General features: G+C 39.9%; 1 protein-coding gene across 1 annotated transcript in view; it reads right to left on the minus strand.

Moving 5' to 3' along the window:
• The window catches only part of MOXD1 (monooxygenase DBH like 1), a 97,945-nt gene extending 80,495 nt beyond the window's left edge, over positions 1-17,450 (minus strand). Inside the window, exon 1 of the mRNA XM_003781857.3 lies at positions 17,086-17,450. Coding sequence (XP_003781905.1) covers positions 17,086-17,349 — 264 coding nt within the window. The 5' untranslated portion in view covers positions 17,350-17,450. The remainder of the gene's footprint in view (positions 1-17,085) is intronic.
• Between the last annotated feature and the right edge of the window lie 863 nt (positions 17,451-18,313).

Here is an 18,313-nt window from a genome sequence, read left to right on the forward strand (position 1 = left end):
GATGAAGTCCACCTGGTAGTAATGTACAATTTTTTTAATGTGTAACTGTATTTTACTTGCTAGGGTTTTATTGAGTATTTTTGCATCAATATTGATTAATAACATTGATCTATAGTTTTCTTTTCTTGTTGAGTCCTTTCCTGGTTTTGGTATAAGGTGATATATGCTTCATAGATGAAGTTGGGGAGGGTTCCTTCCTTATTAACATTCTGGGATAGGTTCTGCAATATAGGTATGAGATCTTTTTTGAATATTCTGGGATAGCTTCTGTAATACAGGTAAGAGATCTTCTAGGGTAAAATCATCTGGTCCAAAACTTTTTTTGTTGGGACTTGTTTTATTATTGTTGCAATTTTGATGCTTGATATTGGTCTGTTCAAGAACTCTATTCCTTCATGGTTAAGTCTAGGGAAGTAATGTGATTCCAGGTATTGGTCCATTTACTTCTTGTTTCCAAATTTCTGGGCATAGAATTTTTTGTATTATTCAGTGATGATCATATTCAACATAGTGCTGGAAGTCTTAACCAATGTAATCAGGCAAGAGAAGGTTATCAATGACATTCAAATGGGGACAAAGGATGTCAAACTTTTGCTCTTTGCTGATGATATGATCTTATACTAAGAAAACCCCAAGGATTCAACCATGAGACCCCCTAAGTGATCAAAAAATACAGTAAGATTGGGATAAAAGTTAATATCCACAAATCAGTAGCCTTCATATATGCCAGCAACAATCAAGCTGAGAACCAAATCAAAGTCCTAATATCCTTCTCAGTAACTTCAAAGAAAATGAAATACATTAGAATATACTTAACGGGCTCAGCGCCTGTAGCTCAAGCAGCTATGGCGCTAGCCACATATACCAGAGCTGACGGGCCAGCCCAGGCCTGCCAAACAACAATGACAACTGAACCAAAAAAACAGCTGGGCATTGTGGCGGGTGCCTGTAGTCCCAGTTACTTAGGAGGCTGAAGCAAGAGAATCACATAAGCCCAGGAGTTGGGGGTTGCTGGGAGCTGTGATGCCACAGAACTCTACCCAGGTGACAGCTTGAGGCTCTGTCTCCAAAAAAAAAAAAAGAAAGAAATATACTTAACAAATGATGTGAAGGATCTCTACAGAGAGAACTATGAACCCCTGAGAAAACAAATAGCAGATATGTTAACAAATGGGAAAACATACCATGCTCATAGCTGGGAATAATCAATATCATTAAAATGTCTGTACTACCAAAAGTTATCTACAGACTGAATGAAGTTCCCATTAAATCACCAACATCAAACTTTGAAGAACTTGAAAAAATAGTTCTTCGATTTACATGGAAACAGAAAAAATATCTCAAATAGCCAATACAATTCTAAGAAATAAAAACAAATGTGGAGGCATCACATTACCAGACTTCAGGTTATACTACAAGTCTCTAGTGATCAAAACAGCATGGTACTGCATAAAAATAGAGACATTTACCTGTGCAACAGAATCAAGAACCTAGAGATGAAACCAGTCTCATTTCACCATCTGATCTTTGACAAACCAAACAAAAATATACAGTGGGGAGAAGAATCCCTATTTAAAAAACAGTGCTGGGAGAACTGGTTAGCCACATGTAAAAGACTAAAACTGGATCTGCACCTCACATCACTTACAAAAATTACCTCAAGTTGGATAAAAGATTTAAATCTAAGACATAAAACAATGAATATTCTAGAAGAAAATGTGGGGAAAAGTCTTAACAACATTGGCCATTGGAAAAAATTCAAGAAGATCACACTACAACTGCAGAAATGACCAAAAAATTAATGAGACTTAATCAAGTTTAAAAGCTTCTGCACAGCTTAAGAACACAATCAACAAAGCAAATAGACAACCCTCAAAATGGGAGAAGATATTCACAAATGATGAATCAGACACATGGCTAGTAACCAGAATATGCAAAGAACTCAAGCAAATCAACAAGAAAAGAACAAACAACTCTTTCAACCATTGGGCAAACAACAAGAACAGAACCTTTCACCAAGAGGACAGATGAAGGGCCAACAAACACATGAAAAAGTGTTCATCGTTCCTAATCACCAGAGAAATGCAAATCAAAACCACTTTGAGACATCACCTAATACCAGTGAAAACAGCCCACATCTCAAGGTTTCAAAGAGGCAGATGCTAGGATGGGTGCACCATTGGTGGGGTTGCAAGCTATCACAGCACTTTTGTAAAGAAATATGGAGAATCCCCAAAGAACTAAAAGTAGACTTCCCATTTATCCTGCAATTCCATTACTAGGTATCTACCCAGAAGGAAAAAAAAATAATATTACCATTAAAAAAATTGCACTTGAATGTTTATAGTGGCTCAATTCACAATTGCAAAGATGTGGAAACCACTCAAGGGCCCATCAACCCATGAGTAGATTAATAAACTGTGTTATATGTATACCAGGGAATACTATTCAGCCATAAAAAGATGAATACTTTGCATTTTTTGTATTTACCTGAATAGATTTGGAAAATATTCTCCTATGTATATCAAGAAAGGAAAAGCAAGCCTCCTAGTATTCAGTATTAATCTGAAAATAGTTGATCAAGCCTACACTAGAGAAAAACACAGTAAATTCAAGAAGTGGAGTAGAAGGGAGGGGGATCAGTAATTCCCACCTATCAGGTAAAATACAGGGGTATATGGCATGCTTCCTGGGTGAAGGACTCAACTAAAATACAACTCAGACTTTTACCTTACAAATGCAAGTAATATACAACTAAAATACAACTCAGGATTTTACCTTACAAATGCAAATAATATAACCTATCATATGTACCCCCACATTAACACAAATATTTTTTTAAAAATTCACATCTTAAAAAAAATTATTGTCCTAGAGTTTTCTCAAAAATGTAATCAATCTTCCCTGTCTATACAGTTAGTGTACACCCCTTCTCCAAGTTGAAGGCTGGAATACTTGTCTTTGTGTGCTCTGCTGACATTCGCACATTACACTAACTGATCGATTCATTATAATAGTACTTTGTATTTATTGACTACTTCCAATGTGTCGCATACCCTGCTAAGAGCTTTACATGCCTATTTCATTTAATCCTCACAAAAACCTGTAGTTAAATATGATGATCTCCCTTCTTCACAGAAGGCAACCATCACTTAGAGAGGTTAAGGAGTTTGCCAGGGGCCACATAATACGTAGCAAGCTATGCTGAGATTGACATCCAGTCTGGAAGATTTCCTGTTCTTAACTGCTAAACAGTTATTCACTAGGTATTTTCTAGAGGGACTGCCAAACACATGGAATGGCTCCTGGTACCTCAAGAAGATTTGGCAGCATTGACAGTCATCAACTTGAAATATTCCATGCACACCCGAATAAGACACTCTTATCCAGCACCCCTGCTATTCTTCCTCCTTCTCCTTTCTGTAACTGTATCTTGAGGGCATTTCACTGCTTATTAGTAACCTTCAAGAATGGAGATGAAAGGGAAAGGATATGAATGCACTGAATGTAACTGGAAAGACACTCAAGAATTTTTCCAAATACAAAGGGAGCACATTTTGTTACTGCTAGTTTAATAAAAGATTTTAGAGCAGAATAATTCTCTTGGCTTAAACATAAACTGAGAATAACTAGGAATTTCATTTGTTAATGAAATGAAATAATGTTGCATTGATTCCCTATAATCTGCTTAACTGAAACATTGTAGGCTTATGTGTGCCTCTGTTCCTGTTGCTTAGAAATACAAAAGTCAGTGCCAGGTGGCAAAAGGAGCCCAGGAATGGCACAGGGCTATGAGGATGAGAGAAAGATTCCCTGGTTCAGCATATTTTGAAACACATCAATACTCTCAATTCAACAATTGCTGCTCCTACCTCAGTATATAAATGAGAGAAAATACTCAGATTTATCCAAAAGCTCATTAAACCTATCTCAGAAGTGTTTTTATGCCAGAAACACCCACCTTATTTTTCTATTTAAGAAAAAAATCTGAAATTTCCAAACACTTGCTATCCTAGTGTTTGCTTCAAACATCAGATGATCACTCTGAATGGCTCTGTGTAGAATCCTGCTTTGTATCACCGTGACCTATGTCTGGAATCTTCCACTAATCTTGCCTCTACCTGGAAAACAACAGAGAAACTTGAAAATATATAAATGTCTATGTCCACTCCATAGAGATTATGCTTTAATCAGTATGAGAGTGGGCGTTGCCCAGCATTGGAATTTTTAAAAGATCCCCAAGTGATTCTCATGGGCAGATGAGTTGGAAACTTTGATATAGGAACAGGAAGTATCTTTCCCAGTTCTCAACTCTGCCGGCTCATTACTGGACTGCAATCTGCTATAGCGTGAATTCACCTTGACCTTATACAAAAGGAATGGGCTATCCAAAGGACCAGGAGGCCTAGTGTCTATGTGGTTTAATCTACCATGAATTTCTTCGTAGAAGTGAAGTTTCAGGGTATAAAATTTGCAGAAAAAAATAAAATGGCGCAATGCAGTTTTTTCTTAAAAAACTGTGATTTCAAAGTTTTGGTCTAAAAATGCATGAAAGCTCTTCTGCAGAAGACCATTTTTTGTTGATCTAGCTTCTCAAAGGCCTTCGGCTCTCAAATGTTAATGAAGATGAGAAAGAATACAGAATATAAGAGAAAAACATTCACACCTAGTATTAAGAATGCAACTTCTATGAAATCACCAAGTCTGTAGATCAAAGCTCACAAGATTGTAGCTGAGCTTAGTAAACATCTTGTAACCACGCCACAGAGTAGAGAAGACAGCTGATGTGGTTCAGACACATTTGAAAAAACATCAATTATATTTTTTGCCAGGTAGGCGGTTTCTTATATTTGAGGTTGACTGAGTTCTTTGATGTCCATGCCAGATAATATTCTTCATAGTATACGATATTTTTGATTGTAGACACTATGGTTAACCTCGCAAGGCACCCTTCAAACCTTGGAACTTGATGTTTTGATTATCAGCATCCTAATCTGAAATATCCACACAGACACACTCCTCACATCACTCCATTCTCCTAATGTCCATAGCACTTGTTATCACTTCCTGATATTTTTCTTGCTTATTTGTCAACTATTAGCCCCCCACCAAAATATGAACCTCATAATACTACTAGTGATATTGAATGCTGTGTCCTCAGCATCTAGAATAGTTCAATAAAGCTTCAATAAATACCGGTTAAATGAATAAATAAGTATTCCAACATTCTCTGCTTATAGATGAGCACTTTACCAAAACAGCCAAATCATTTGTGGGAAAACCATAAATGATTTCCAAGCAGTGTGACCTGGAGCCCTTGTTTGTACATCTACGAAATGAGACAAATAAGATAATGACCTCTACTGTGAGAATTACATGGGCACACACTTTAAGGATTCCTCACAAAGGAGGGCATATATTAAGAATTCAATGAATAAAAATTATATTATAAAAAATATATGGCTCTGCGCTTGTAGCTCAAGCAGCTAAGGCACCAGCCACATACACTAGAGCTGGTGGGTTTGGATCCAGCCCAGGCCTGCCAAACAACAATGACAACTACAACCAAAAAACAGCCAGGCGTTGTGGTGGGTGCCTATAGTCCCAACTACTTGGGAGGCTGCTGCAGGAGTATCGCTTAAGCCCAGGAGTTGGAGGTTGCTGTGAGCTATGAGGCCACAGCTCTCTATCCAGGGTGACAGCATGAGGCTCTGTCTCAAAAAAATTAAAAAATAAAATAAATAAATAAACTGTGACATTTAGAGTAGAACAAAAGTAAGAGAAATACTATGATTTTATTTTTTCATTCTATTTTGTATGTATTTTATTAGTCGTGTTCTTTCACTATTTAGGGAAGAAGTTGGAATCTGATTTTACGTAAGCTACAGCTTGCAGGACAAGAAAGGGCACCAAACCCAGACTCAGAAAATAAATCCAAGCCCTAACAAGCCAGGTAATAGTTACCTGGGCTTAGTTTTCTCTCTTGACACACAGAAGGCAGGGCAGGGAGGTGTGAGAAAAATCAACCAAACTCTGAGCTCTTAAGGGGCAGCTAATAAATACACAAAACACCAACATTTAACCAGTGGAAACAAGAATGGTATAAAGATGTTCTCATCATTTCCCTCAATTGAGATGAATAAAAAAGACCTCGGTAGTAAATTCTATTTGTTTACCATTCAGACATAAAATCTCAAGCTTATAGTTACCAAATTTATCCCTCTGAAATCATTTTTACAGACATTTTTGCTCCTATGCTATATGATATCCTTATAAGTGGCATTTTTATGAGCTCTAAAATTGAACAAGTTAAAAAGACAAATATTTGGAAGAAGGCTGCTGGAGAAATACTTTTCCATTTAAAAGTTCTTTACTAATTATTTCTGTACATTACAATAGAAAGCATTGTGAATCATCCACATGCAAATATTTTATTACCTACGGATCAAACATTTCCAGAAACATGATGACATATGATGAATTCGTCCCCTCCATCAGTAACTCTATCTTAACAAAACTATTACAAATGATGAACCAATAAACCACCATTCACTTTCTTTGAAGTAGAATGTTGCCTCTCCTTCCAACACACCAGAAATACTCTGTTGGTCGCCTGAAGCCTTGACCTCTGTTTGTCAATTCAGGTGCATTGTTTCCTTGGCTGTTAAGTCTTCCCGTTTCCTCAGGCTAATTATGAAATCATTGTTCCGCCAGAGAGAAGCACACAGCTGAAGAGCATCACCCCGTGTTCCAGCACTGCGCTGAAGCATGTGTCCTTATTACTAATGCACAAAGCATGAAACTTGGAGAGATCCCTCCCTCATCTGAAAATCGGGGGGTATAATCTGAAGACTCATAAATATCTCGTAACAAAGCGCCAGCTGAGCTGTATCAGGGATGCACACTCTCTTCATTTTTCCCTTACAGCCTTTCAATTTGCTTTCCAAACATGTCTTTGTTGCCATTGGCTGGGGTGCGCTTAAGAGAAGCACATCCTTAACCACAAAGAATGCGTGCTGTTTTCTGTAATTTCAAATCAGTTCCAAGCACTTCCTCAGCGAGTGGCCCAGTAGCAATTACCCTGCTGCTGAGGACACTTCTCATCACAGAAAGGCTTCAGTTTGAGAGACAGCCAGCAAGCAAGGCTGTAACAAATGATGACATATGTTTCAGCCTCCATTCACTGGTGATGGATACCCCCATAGGAAGAGAGAATCAATTTTTGTGCAAATTCAACAGACCTGTCCAACAATGCTGCTCTCTTCTCCAACTCACACAAACTCGGCATTCATCGCCTGGATTACTTGCCTCAAACGGGCACTCACAGTTGCTCAATGGTGTGAGTAGGGGTGGAGTTCCTCTGTGTCAAAAAGGGGCAAAGAACAAGGAAAGGACACAGATCCATCAGGGAAATGAGAGCCGAGCTGATTCTCTGACACAAAATAGTGAGGTTCCGAAAAGCCAGTGCAAAAGAAAAGACTGCTTCCCACTCCCACCTGTGGCACATCTGTGGAAGCTATGTAGAAACTGACCTCAGCAGCATCCCTGGGGTGACATTTCCACTAGCATAAACTGCTCCAGAACCATTTATCCAACAGATTCAACAGAGATAGGCTTCATTTCACAGTTACAACATTTCTCTCTTTTCTTTCTCATTGTGATCATCCCTGGCTATACACCATGTGAGGAAATATCTACAGAAAGAATCACAAAGGCTACAAAATGAGCAGGGTAAATTTCTATAATTCCAGGTCTCAGATATACAGCAGAACTTCTATAAGTTGATCACCTGTGAGACTGTAACAAACTGGTCAACATACGCAGGTGATCAACATAAGGAACTAGGCCTACTGTACGGATGCATACATGTGGTGCATGCCCAGTTTATGACAATTAGGTCAACTTAAGGACATGGTCAGTGTAGGGAGGTGGCCAATTATGGAGGTTCTATTGCAATTTTATATGGTGGCCAAACCTTGAGGCAAGGAAAATCATTACCTAATTTTTTAACTCCGCAATTCTGCAGCTAAATGTCACACTGCCCTCTGGAGGTAGTTTCATTCGACCTAATCCTGAATTAGTGATTGATAACCATTGAAAAATACAGGACTGTTAAGGTTCAGAATTCTCTTTTTTCTGGGTGGGGGGGAAGTATGGAACATGAAGACAGCATCAACTAACCGTTTACTAACTCCTTGTGTGTAGAGTGTGTAGGTGTGTGTATTTGGTCAGAAAGAAGAGGGGAAGGTGAATAATTTCAGTAATATCAAAAGAGAATAGATGCATGTAGACAAGGACTCAAACGTGGTGGTAGGGGAGGGGCTTCAAGATGACTGACTGACGCATCTGGTACTCACCTCTTCCAGAGAGAGGAACCAAAATAGCAAGTAGACTATCACACTTCCAATAGCTTATTTAAGAGAGAACACTGAAATCAACAGAGAAGTGATAGGAAACATGGAAAGCAAGGAAAGAGAGGAAAGCAAGGCAGCCTACTCAGCCAGCGTTGACTGGGAGCCCAGGGAGGCTCTCCAATGTAGGGAAAGGGTAAGTAGGAGAGTTCCAGTGGTCCATATGCCCACTGTGGTCTCCAACAATCTCAGCCCAGAAAGTGCCTCTCAACCCTCACAGGCCCTTAGAGTAACACAGAGAGCTGCCAGGAGACCACAGGGCAGTGTTGCTCCAATGAGGTAGCCTATGATGGTCCCCTACACCCCCAAATCCTAAGCAGCCACAGCCATTTTAAAAGCCCAGTCCCCACCAGACTTTCCTCTGTCCAGGAGCCAAACAGCTCCTGTACCTCCACATCTCTGAAGCAACTGGCATCAGCCCCACCTCCCCCCTAGGAGAGAGGTGGCGGTGCATTTTCACATGTCACTTGCAGGCCTGGGAACTGGCCCACCAAGCCCATTGCAGCTACTACCAACAGCACTGACTGATTGGGTCCTGAAGGTTTGTCATAGTAGTGATACAGCCATTGCCATACTACATGTTTCCCCCAGGCTCAAAAACTCACCAGGCCCAGGACTGCCATCACCTATCACCTCAGCAAGCCACTTGGAGGCCCGAGAATCAGCTTGCCTACATCCATTAACACCAAAGCCAGCATACACTGCCTAGGACCCAAGGACAGGCATGCTTTGCCTACTGCTGTTACCACTGGGGGTCTAAAGACTGACCCACCTGGCATTTTAGTCCCCAGCAAAACTTCACCACAGCTTCCACTAATAAATACATGCTAAACCACCAAGGAAATCATAGACACCACTGTTTATTTACACCCAAAGAAACCACCATAGTACTGCACATTCAGAATCAAAGCCAAAGTACCTCACCCAACCAACACCGTACACATATTCAGGAAAAAGTCCTCCCCTACAAGAGCAAATTCAAAAAAATTATTTCACTAGACGTATAGGTAACAACATAAGGACACAAGAAATATGAAAAAGCAAGGAAATATGACACTTCCAAAGGAATACAATAATTCTCCAGCAATACGTCCTAATAAAAAAGAAATTTCCACCTATAATCCCAGCTACGTGGTAAGCTGAGGCAGAAGGATCCCTTAAATCCATGAGTTTAAGACCAGTCTGGGCAGCATAGTGAGACCTCATCTCTACATAAATGAATAAATAATTAAACAGAAATGTATGCAATCCTGGAAAAATAATTCAAAATAATGATTTTAAAGAAGCTCAGTGGGATTCAAGAGAAAACTTAAAAACATGATACATAGAAAACAGAAAAAAAAATGAGGCAAAAAAAAGAAAAAAAAGAAAAAAAATGAGGCTATACAGGACAAAATTATTAAAGAGATAGATATCATAAAAAGAACCAAACAGAAATTCTAGAACTAAAAATGTTACTGAATGAAATACAAAATAATTGAAAAGCTCCAACAATAGACTAAAGCAAGCAGAAGAAAGAATCTTCAGAACTGAAGACAGGTCTTTTGAAATAACCTAGTAAGACAAAGATAAAGATAAAATAATGAACAGAACCTATGTGACACATACCAATAAGTGACCTAATTGTCTAATTTTCACTGTGCCAGAAGAAAAAGAGAAAAACAACAGGATTACAAAATCTGTTTAACAAAATAATACATGAAAACTTCCCAAGTCAGGCAAGAGACTTAGATGCCCAGATACAGGATGCTCAGTTTCCTTATTAGACATAATCTTACGTCTAAGACCTAATCTTAAAAAGGTCTCCATAACATATTGTAGCCCAATTATCAAAAGTAAAAGACAAAGGGAGAATTCTAATAACAGCAAGAGAAAAGCATCTAGTCACTTATAAACAAATTCATCAGACTAACAGTGGATTTCTCAGCAGACACCTTCCAAGACAAGAAAGAACAGAATGACCTATTCAAAGTACTGAACGCAGTAGACCTAACATTTGATCCAGCAATCCTACTACTAGGTATCCAAAGGAAAAAAAGTCATTTAATCAAAAAGACACACACACACACACACACACACACACACGGAAATGTTTATAGCAGCACAATTCACAATTGCAAAGATGAAGAAACAACTCAAATGCCCACCAACACATAAACAGATTAATAAAAATGTGGTATACATATATCATGGGGTACTACTCAGCCACACAAAAAAGGTGATCTAGTATCTCTGTAACAACCCAGACAGAACTCGAGATCATTCTTCTAAGTGATTCCATAAAAATGGAAAAACAGGGAGGGAGGGGGGGAGGCGGGAGGGAGAGGGATTCGAGGGTTCACTTCTGTGGTTCATCTTGTAAGGGTACAAGTGAATCTTTCTATGAGTATAATATGAATGTTTTGACATAATAACTAAGAAAGTTACATGAAGGCTATGTTAACCAGTTTGATGGAAGTGTCTTGGATTGTGTATGAAAACACCACACTGTACCCGCAAAGTGCATCAATGTACACAGTTACCATTCAATAAAAAAAAAAAAAAAAAAAAAGAAGAAAAAAAAAATGGAAAAACAAATGCCAAATGCACTCAGTACTAAATTGGCCTAATCGATCAACATTTATGTGCACATTTGGGGTAAAACTCAATGAAAATGTAGCAGATGGGGGGATGGGGAATGGGTAAATTCACACCTAACAGGCACATTGCACATTATCTAGGTAAAGGGCAACCTTATAACTTTGACTCAATCTATACAAAGCCAACCATATAACTAAAACTTGTGTACCCCTGCAATATCCTGAAATTTAAAAAGAAAAGGAAAAAAAAAAGGACTGGGGAGAAAAAAACTGTCAGCCAAAGATATTATACTGAGGAAAGTTATCCTTCATAAATGAAGGAGAAACACATTATTTCCCAGAGAAGGAAAAGCTGAGGGAATTCATCACTACACCAGCTCCACAAGAAATGCTTAAAGAGATCCATACCCCAAAGCAAAAGAATGTTATATACTATCATGAAAACATACAAATTTTTAAAACCACTGGTAGAGTAAATATGTAAACATTACAACTACAGAAAACCCCTGAACTATAATGATAAACAATAAAAGAGAAAGAAAAGAACAAAGAATAAAGAAAACAACTAATAAATAAATTAACAAAATGACAGAAATAAGCCCACACATATTAATAATAATATTGAATATAAACAGAGTAAACTTTAAAAGGAGACATTACAACTGATACCACTATTATGAGCAAGTCCATGCAAATATACTTGAAAACTTAGAGGAAATGGATAAATTCCTGGACAAATACAACCTATCAAGATTGAATCAGGAAGAAATAGAAAACCCAAACAGATCAATAATTAGCAAAGAGATGAAATAAGTAATAAAATTTCTCCCAAAAAAGAAAAGTCCAGGATCAGGTGGCTGCACTATCAAATTCTACCAAACTTCCAAAGAAGAAATAATACCAATTCTCTCCTCAAACCATTCCAAAAAATTGAAAAGAAGGGAATTCCCCCAATTTCTTTTATGAAGTCAGCATTACTCTGATACCAAAACCAGATAAGGTTACAACAAAAAAGAGAACTGCAGGCCAATATCCCTGGTGAACATGACACAAAAATTCTCAATAAGATACTAGCATATCAAATCAACAGCATATCAAAAAAATACTACTACATGAGCAAAGAGAATTTATCCCAGGGATACAAGGATGGTTCAACATATACAAATCAAGATTAAACATGATATATCACATAAACAGAATGAAGAGCAAAAACCACATGATCATCTCAATAGATTCAGAAAAAGTATTTGATAAAATTCAACTTTCCTTCATGATAAAAACTCTCAACAAACTAGGTATAGAAAGAACCACAACATCATACACTTGATCTTAGCCAAAAGGTGAACAAGTGATGAACCTATAATAAGGGCCACATATAACATCATCATGAGTGAGGAAAAACTGAAATCCTTTCCTCTGAGAATTGGAAGAAAACAAGGAGTCCCACTGTCACCTCTCCTATTCCCCATCCCAATGGAAGTCCTAGCCAGAGCAATTAGGGAAAAGAAAGAAATAAAAGGAATCCAAATGGGAGAAGAAGTCAAATTGTTCCTCTTTGCTGATGATATGATCTTATATCTAGAAAAACCTGAAGACGCCACCAAAAACCTCTTAAATCTGGTAAATGAATTCAGAAAAGTTGAGGACATAAAATCAACAACAAAAAAATCAGTATTATTTCTATATACCAATAATGAACTAGCTGAGAAAGAAATCCAAAAGGCAATCCCATTTGCAATAGCTACCAAAAAAAAAAACCCTCAGAATAAATTTAACTAAGGAAATAAAAGATATGTACAAGGAAACTACAAAATACTGATGAAAGAAATTTAAAAATAACACAAACAAACAGAAATAAATGTACATGCTCATAGATCTAAAAACTTAATATTAAAATGACCATATGGTCGAAGGCAACCTACAAATTCAGTGCAATCGCTATCAAAATGCCAATGTTATCTTTAACATAATTAGGGGAAAAGTCAAAAGGTAGCATGTAACAAAAAGAAGAACAGCAATTGTGAGCAAAAATAATAAAGTGGGTGGTATCACACTATCTGACTTCAAATTGTATATTACGAAGCTATAGTAACCTGGTACTGGTACAAAAACAGACACAGAGACCATGGGAACAGAATCCAGAATCCAGAAATAAATCTATATATTTACAGTCAATTGATTTCTGACAAAGGGCCAAAGAACATACACTGAGGAAAGGCCATCCTCTTCAATAAACGGTGCTAGGAAAATTGGATAACCACATGCAGAAGAATGAAACTGGACCCTTATTTCTCACCACATACAAAAATTAATTTAAAAATGGATTAAAGACTTAAACATAAGACTTGAAACTATAAAACTACTAAAAGAAAACATAGGGCATACATTTTAGGACATTGATCTAGGCAACGATTTTATGGCTAAGACCTCAAAAGCACAGTCAAGAATAACAAAAGTAGACAAATGAGACTATATTAAACTAAAAAGCTTCTGCACAGCAAAGGAAACAATCAACAAGAGTGAAAAGACAACCTATAAAACGAAAGGAAATATTTGCAAACTCTTCATCTGACAAGGAACTAATATCTAGAATATAAAAGTAACTCAAACAACTCAACAGGAAAAACTAAATAATCCCATCAAAACCTGGGCCAAGGGACATGAATAAACATTTAAAAAAAGAAGACTTACAAGTGGCCAATAAGTATATGAAAAATGTTCGATATCTCTAATTATCAGAGAAATACTTATCAAAATCACAATGAAATATTATCCCACTCAAAATGGTTATTACTAAAAAGACAAAAGTAATAGATTTTGGTGAGGATACAGAGAAAAGGTGACTCTTACACATTGTTGGTAGGAAAGTAAACTAGTACAGCCACTGTGGAGGGTTCTCAAAAAACTAAAATTAGAACTACCCTATGATCTAGCAATTCTGTTACTGTGTATCTATCCTTGGGAAAGGAAATCAGTATATCAAAGGGATGGATACCTGCGCTTGCACGATTGCAGCACTATTCACAATAGGAACCATGTGGAATCAGCCCAAAGCAGGGGTTCTCAACCTGTGGGTCGCAACCCCTCTTTAACAATGAAAGTACATTGCAGCATTAGGAAGGTTGAGAACCACTGGCCTAAAGTGTCCATCAACAGAGAAATGAATAAAGAAAATGAAGTATAGATGAACAGTGGCATACCATTCAGCCATAAAAAAAGAATGAAATCATGTCATTCACAGTAACCTGGGGGAATTTGGAGGTAATGTCAAGTGCAACAAGCCAGGCACAGTAAGGCAAATATTGCACATTCTCACTCATTCTTTCATCATACCTACAGGAATTTCAGCCATAAAAAAAAGAACGAAATCATGTCATTTGTAGCAACCTGGGGGGAACTGGAGGTAATGTCAAGTGCAACAAGCCAGGCACAGTAAGGCAAAAATATTGCACATTCTCACCCATTCTTTCCTCACATCTACTGGTATTTATGCTTGTGACCTCTATTTAGCTAACAATTCTCCACCTGATTGATTAAAATTTACTTGTATCAAAGAATTAATACCTTTTGAATAAAAGTTTCAGATAATCCAAAAAATAAAAGTAAAAAACAAGTTTCAAAACTCTAAAGTTTAAATTTAAATAGAAAGGATGAAATAAAATATATGGAAAAAAGCCGCAGGATGGGGTGACTGGGATATCAGTGGAGGTTATTATCAGCCTGATGTCGTCCAACTATCAGTGGCTGCCACCTATACACTGATGCCCCGGGAGCCAATGTTTTTTGTTCCATTGTTTCATGTAAAGTTTATTCTCACTGAGAACAAAAGTACACAAAATTAAAAGTCCACTGACAGAATCACATACACTACATTGACAGGTCATTTTTATTTTTTAGCATGGTTGCCGAAGATATCCTTCTCACACTAGTATAGGAAAACTTCAAATAGTTTCTAGGGAGAAGATTCAATTTCAAACACTGGAAAGCACAATCACCCAGCCTGGATGATACAGCTGGAAGGGATACATTTCTTACTATTTATAGTATTCGGTGTCTTTCATCCTTTCAAATGAGTTGTAAGAAAACTGTCTTTCCACTTACCTGATTAGCATAGTTTAATTGTATTTCATATGTCAAAAATGAATACACTGGTTAAGGAAATGGAAAGGCAGGAAGTCAACCAGATAGGAAGATGGCTATCCTTTATATATGTGAATAAGAATTCTATTTTCTTAGGAATAAAAATGGAAGGGAAAATCCTGTTTCCTGCTCATTAATTATACTGGGAAAGCATCAATTTCCAATTTATCTCATGCTGATCATGTATTCACTTGTTACTTTGAGAAAAGTCTCAGTTTCAAATCTATCAAGCGGTCCCAAGTGTACTTAATTAAATCTTACACAATCCTGTGAAGAACCACTAGCAGTGTGAAAACTGTTTGTAGTGGGCCTATTATGGCATGTTGAATCAGGACTCTACTCTTGGCCTTGCCTTTGGCATCGAATTCTAGACGTATAATTCTTTGAGGGGAAATAATAATGAGGTAATATTTGCATGCCTTATTTGATAATATTACCGTAGTAAAGATTTCTTACACCACCTCCCACAGAATACACAAGGATAGTTAAAGGGCATATTATATTCTCCACACTAAACAAAGAGTAAAAAAAGAAAAACCTGGACTCAAAGAGGTATTTCAATAAAGTATTGTCCACTTCATATCACAGGAGAATAAGTCATACTGCTAGTGAGGTCTGTGTTTGAGATCAAACCATTGTTTCACAAAATTCAATGTCTTAGAAGCTTCAGCAGAAGAAAATTTACACAGCAGTGACTTCAGCAGAATGCAATCCTCATAAAACTTTATTTGATTTGTAGAGTTTCTTATTTAGGGAGGAAATGATTAGTTTATGAACAAAAAATAGATTAGTGGTTTTGAACTTTATACTGTTGTCACTTCTCTCCTGGCAGAGTTAATACAGCTCCGTGCCAGAATCAGGATTCAAATTTGATGGTATCTCATAACGGGGAGGAAACCGCACTCTGAAGTGAGGCATAAAATTACTAAGAAATGCACTAGACATTCATCAGGAACACTGATTTCATTATTATCAAAGCGTAATGCAATGCTATTAGAACTCGGAGTTTTCTCCTACAACAAGAGACTTTTAGCAAAGGGCAGTATTTTTGCATGAATTTTGATAAGTGACAAAGAGTGTGTATTCACCATGATTGGGAACTTTGGTCACAAAGGAAACTTAACCACCTAGTTGTTCTGATCATTTCACAATTCTCCCCCTCCCCCCACCACCACCTATTCAGGAAGATATCCATGCACAGGCAACATAGCTACTGAGGCTCCCTCTGAGCAAATCGGCAGCTGTCAAGTTAACTTTCTTAGTTAGCTATGAAAGTAGGTGAAAATTTTTTACCACTTAGTAGGAGATTTTGCCTGGGGACACTAGGTTTTGAAGTTCTAAATGTGGCTTCCTAAACAGCTCTCCGAAGAGCAAAGTTCATAGCGATTTTTCAAGGACCTTTCATACGTCTGGAGGATAGAATAGCGGACACCGCACTGCGCCTGGGGGCTCCAAAGCAGCCAGGATTGGAGAGTTCTGAGATGCCCACCCTCAGCCGCAAGGCCCCAAAGCGCTAACGCTCTGCTCCCCCACACTCCCCACCCGAGTCCTGTGAGAGCTGTCCCGTTAAGTTTCCAAAGCCGAGTTCCTCCCCCTTCCCATGAGGGATGAAGGGGACTGCGTGGCAGGTGTGTAGGTGGGGGAGCTACTAAGTGGGACGCTGGGGACAAGGAGGTGTTCGGGGAAGGAACACTGCCTGGGCTCACCGGTGCTCAGCTTCCCGGGACCGAAGCCCGGAGCCTCGCGGAGGTGGGGAGCGCAGCTACCAGCGCGCCTTGGGCGCTGGGGGTGCAGGAGCTGGGAGAGTGTGCGGGACTGCCGGGGGCGACTGTGTCCAGGCTGGGCTACAGAGAGGGCGAGCCGGTGGCCACAGGGAAGCCTCGCACCTGCGCCCTCCCTGGGGTCGGGACCCGACTGGGCTCGGCGCGGCGGGCTCTGAGGGGGAACACGCTTACCTGGAGGTAGGGCCGCCCGTGGGCCACCCCGCCCACGACGATGTCGGCTGAGGCCATGGCCCCAGTGGGCGAGAAGCCGAAGCCCACGTAGCCGGCGGTGCGCACCTCGAGGCGGAAGGCTAGTCGGCTACCCCGCTGGCCCCAGCCCAGCCAGTACTTGCCCTCCGAGTCGAGCACGGTGCGGTGCGGGAAGGTCCCGCCCGAGCCCTCCGCCGCCGCCCCGGGGAGCAGCCCCCACAGCAAGAACAGCCCCCAGCCGCACATCCTCAGGCGCCTCCAGCCCGCGGCACCGGGCTCCAGCCTCTGCGGAGCTAGTAGCAGGCGCAGGGACCGCGGCAGCCAGCGGGAGGCCGGGGACCGCCCCCGGCCGCCCGGGAGGGGCCGCACCGCTCTCCCCGCATTGGGCGACCGGCAGGGCGCGCCTGGTCCCGCCCCGTCCCGTCCAGTAGGGCCCGACCCTGGCAACTCTGGCCCTGCGAGCGCTCCCTGCCAACCCACCTGTCGTCCCCACCCGTGACCTGGTCCAGAGGTCTGGGCTTGGTGAGGAGGAAAACGAGGGGCTGCCTGGAAGGACAGGGAGGAGTGGCAGACGCCTAGAAAAGAGGGCGAGAGAGCCCTGCAGCCCGAAGAGCGCGCCCCTCGGGGACGCGGGCGAGCGAGGCCAAAGCTAGAAATTGACCTGGGACAGCAAGTTTAGCCTTGGAAGGGAGGAGGTGACTGAGCAAAAGGGATAATCCTGGAGTGCAGTGGAAAGAAAGCGAGAGAAAGTACCATGGGGGACCCTCAACACCTCTGTATCCATTGCTGTGGATTTTCCAGAGGCCTTGCGCCCCTCCGCTGCCGCCCTGCGGGGGCACGGTTCACGTCCCCAGAGTATTTATTTATCTTCCCCTTCACCCTGCAGGGCCCAAGTCTTGTTCCTTACGACAGCAACAACAACTGGGCACCCCATGCTTGCCTTCCGCTGCCTGGTTTTGGTTTGATTTGGTTTGGTTCGGTTTTGCTGCCACAAAATCCGCCAAACTACTTTGCCATCAGCATTGTAGGTCAGGGTTGAATTGTCCTTTGAGAGGTTGATTTTAATTTAAAATTATTTTTTTCTGCTATTTCAAGTCCTGGCCATAGCCACGTTTATCAAAAGTTTTTATTTCTTTCGCTTTTGTCTTTGACCAGACCTGTCTTCAGAATGCTACTCAACATGGCAACTATAAATTCCCTTCTGTATCTA

The sequence above is a fragment of the Otolemur garnettii genome, unplaced genomic scaffold (assembly GCF_000181295.1).
Source record: "Otolemur garnettii isolate 467f Iridium unplaced genomic scaffold, OtoGar3 scaffold00002, whole genome shotgun sequence".
Classification (NCBI taxonomy): domain Eukaryota; kingdom Metazoa; phylum Chordata; class Mammalia; order Primates; family Galagidae; genus Otolemur; species Otolemur garnettii.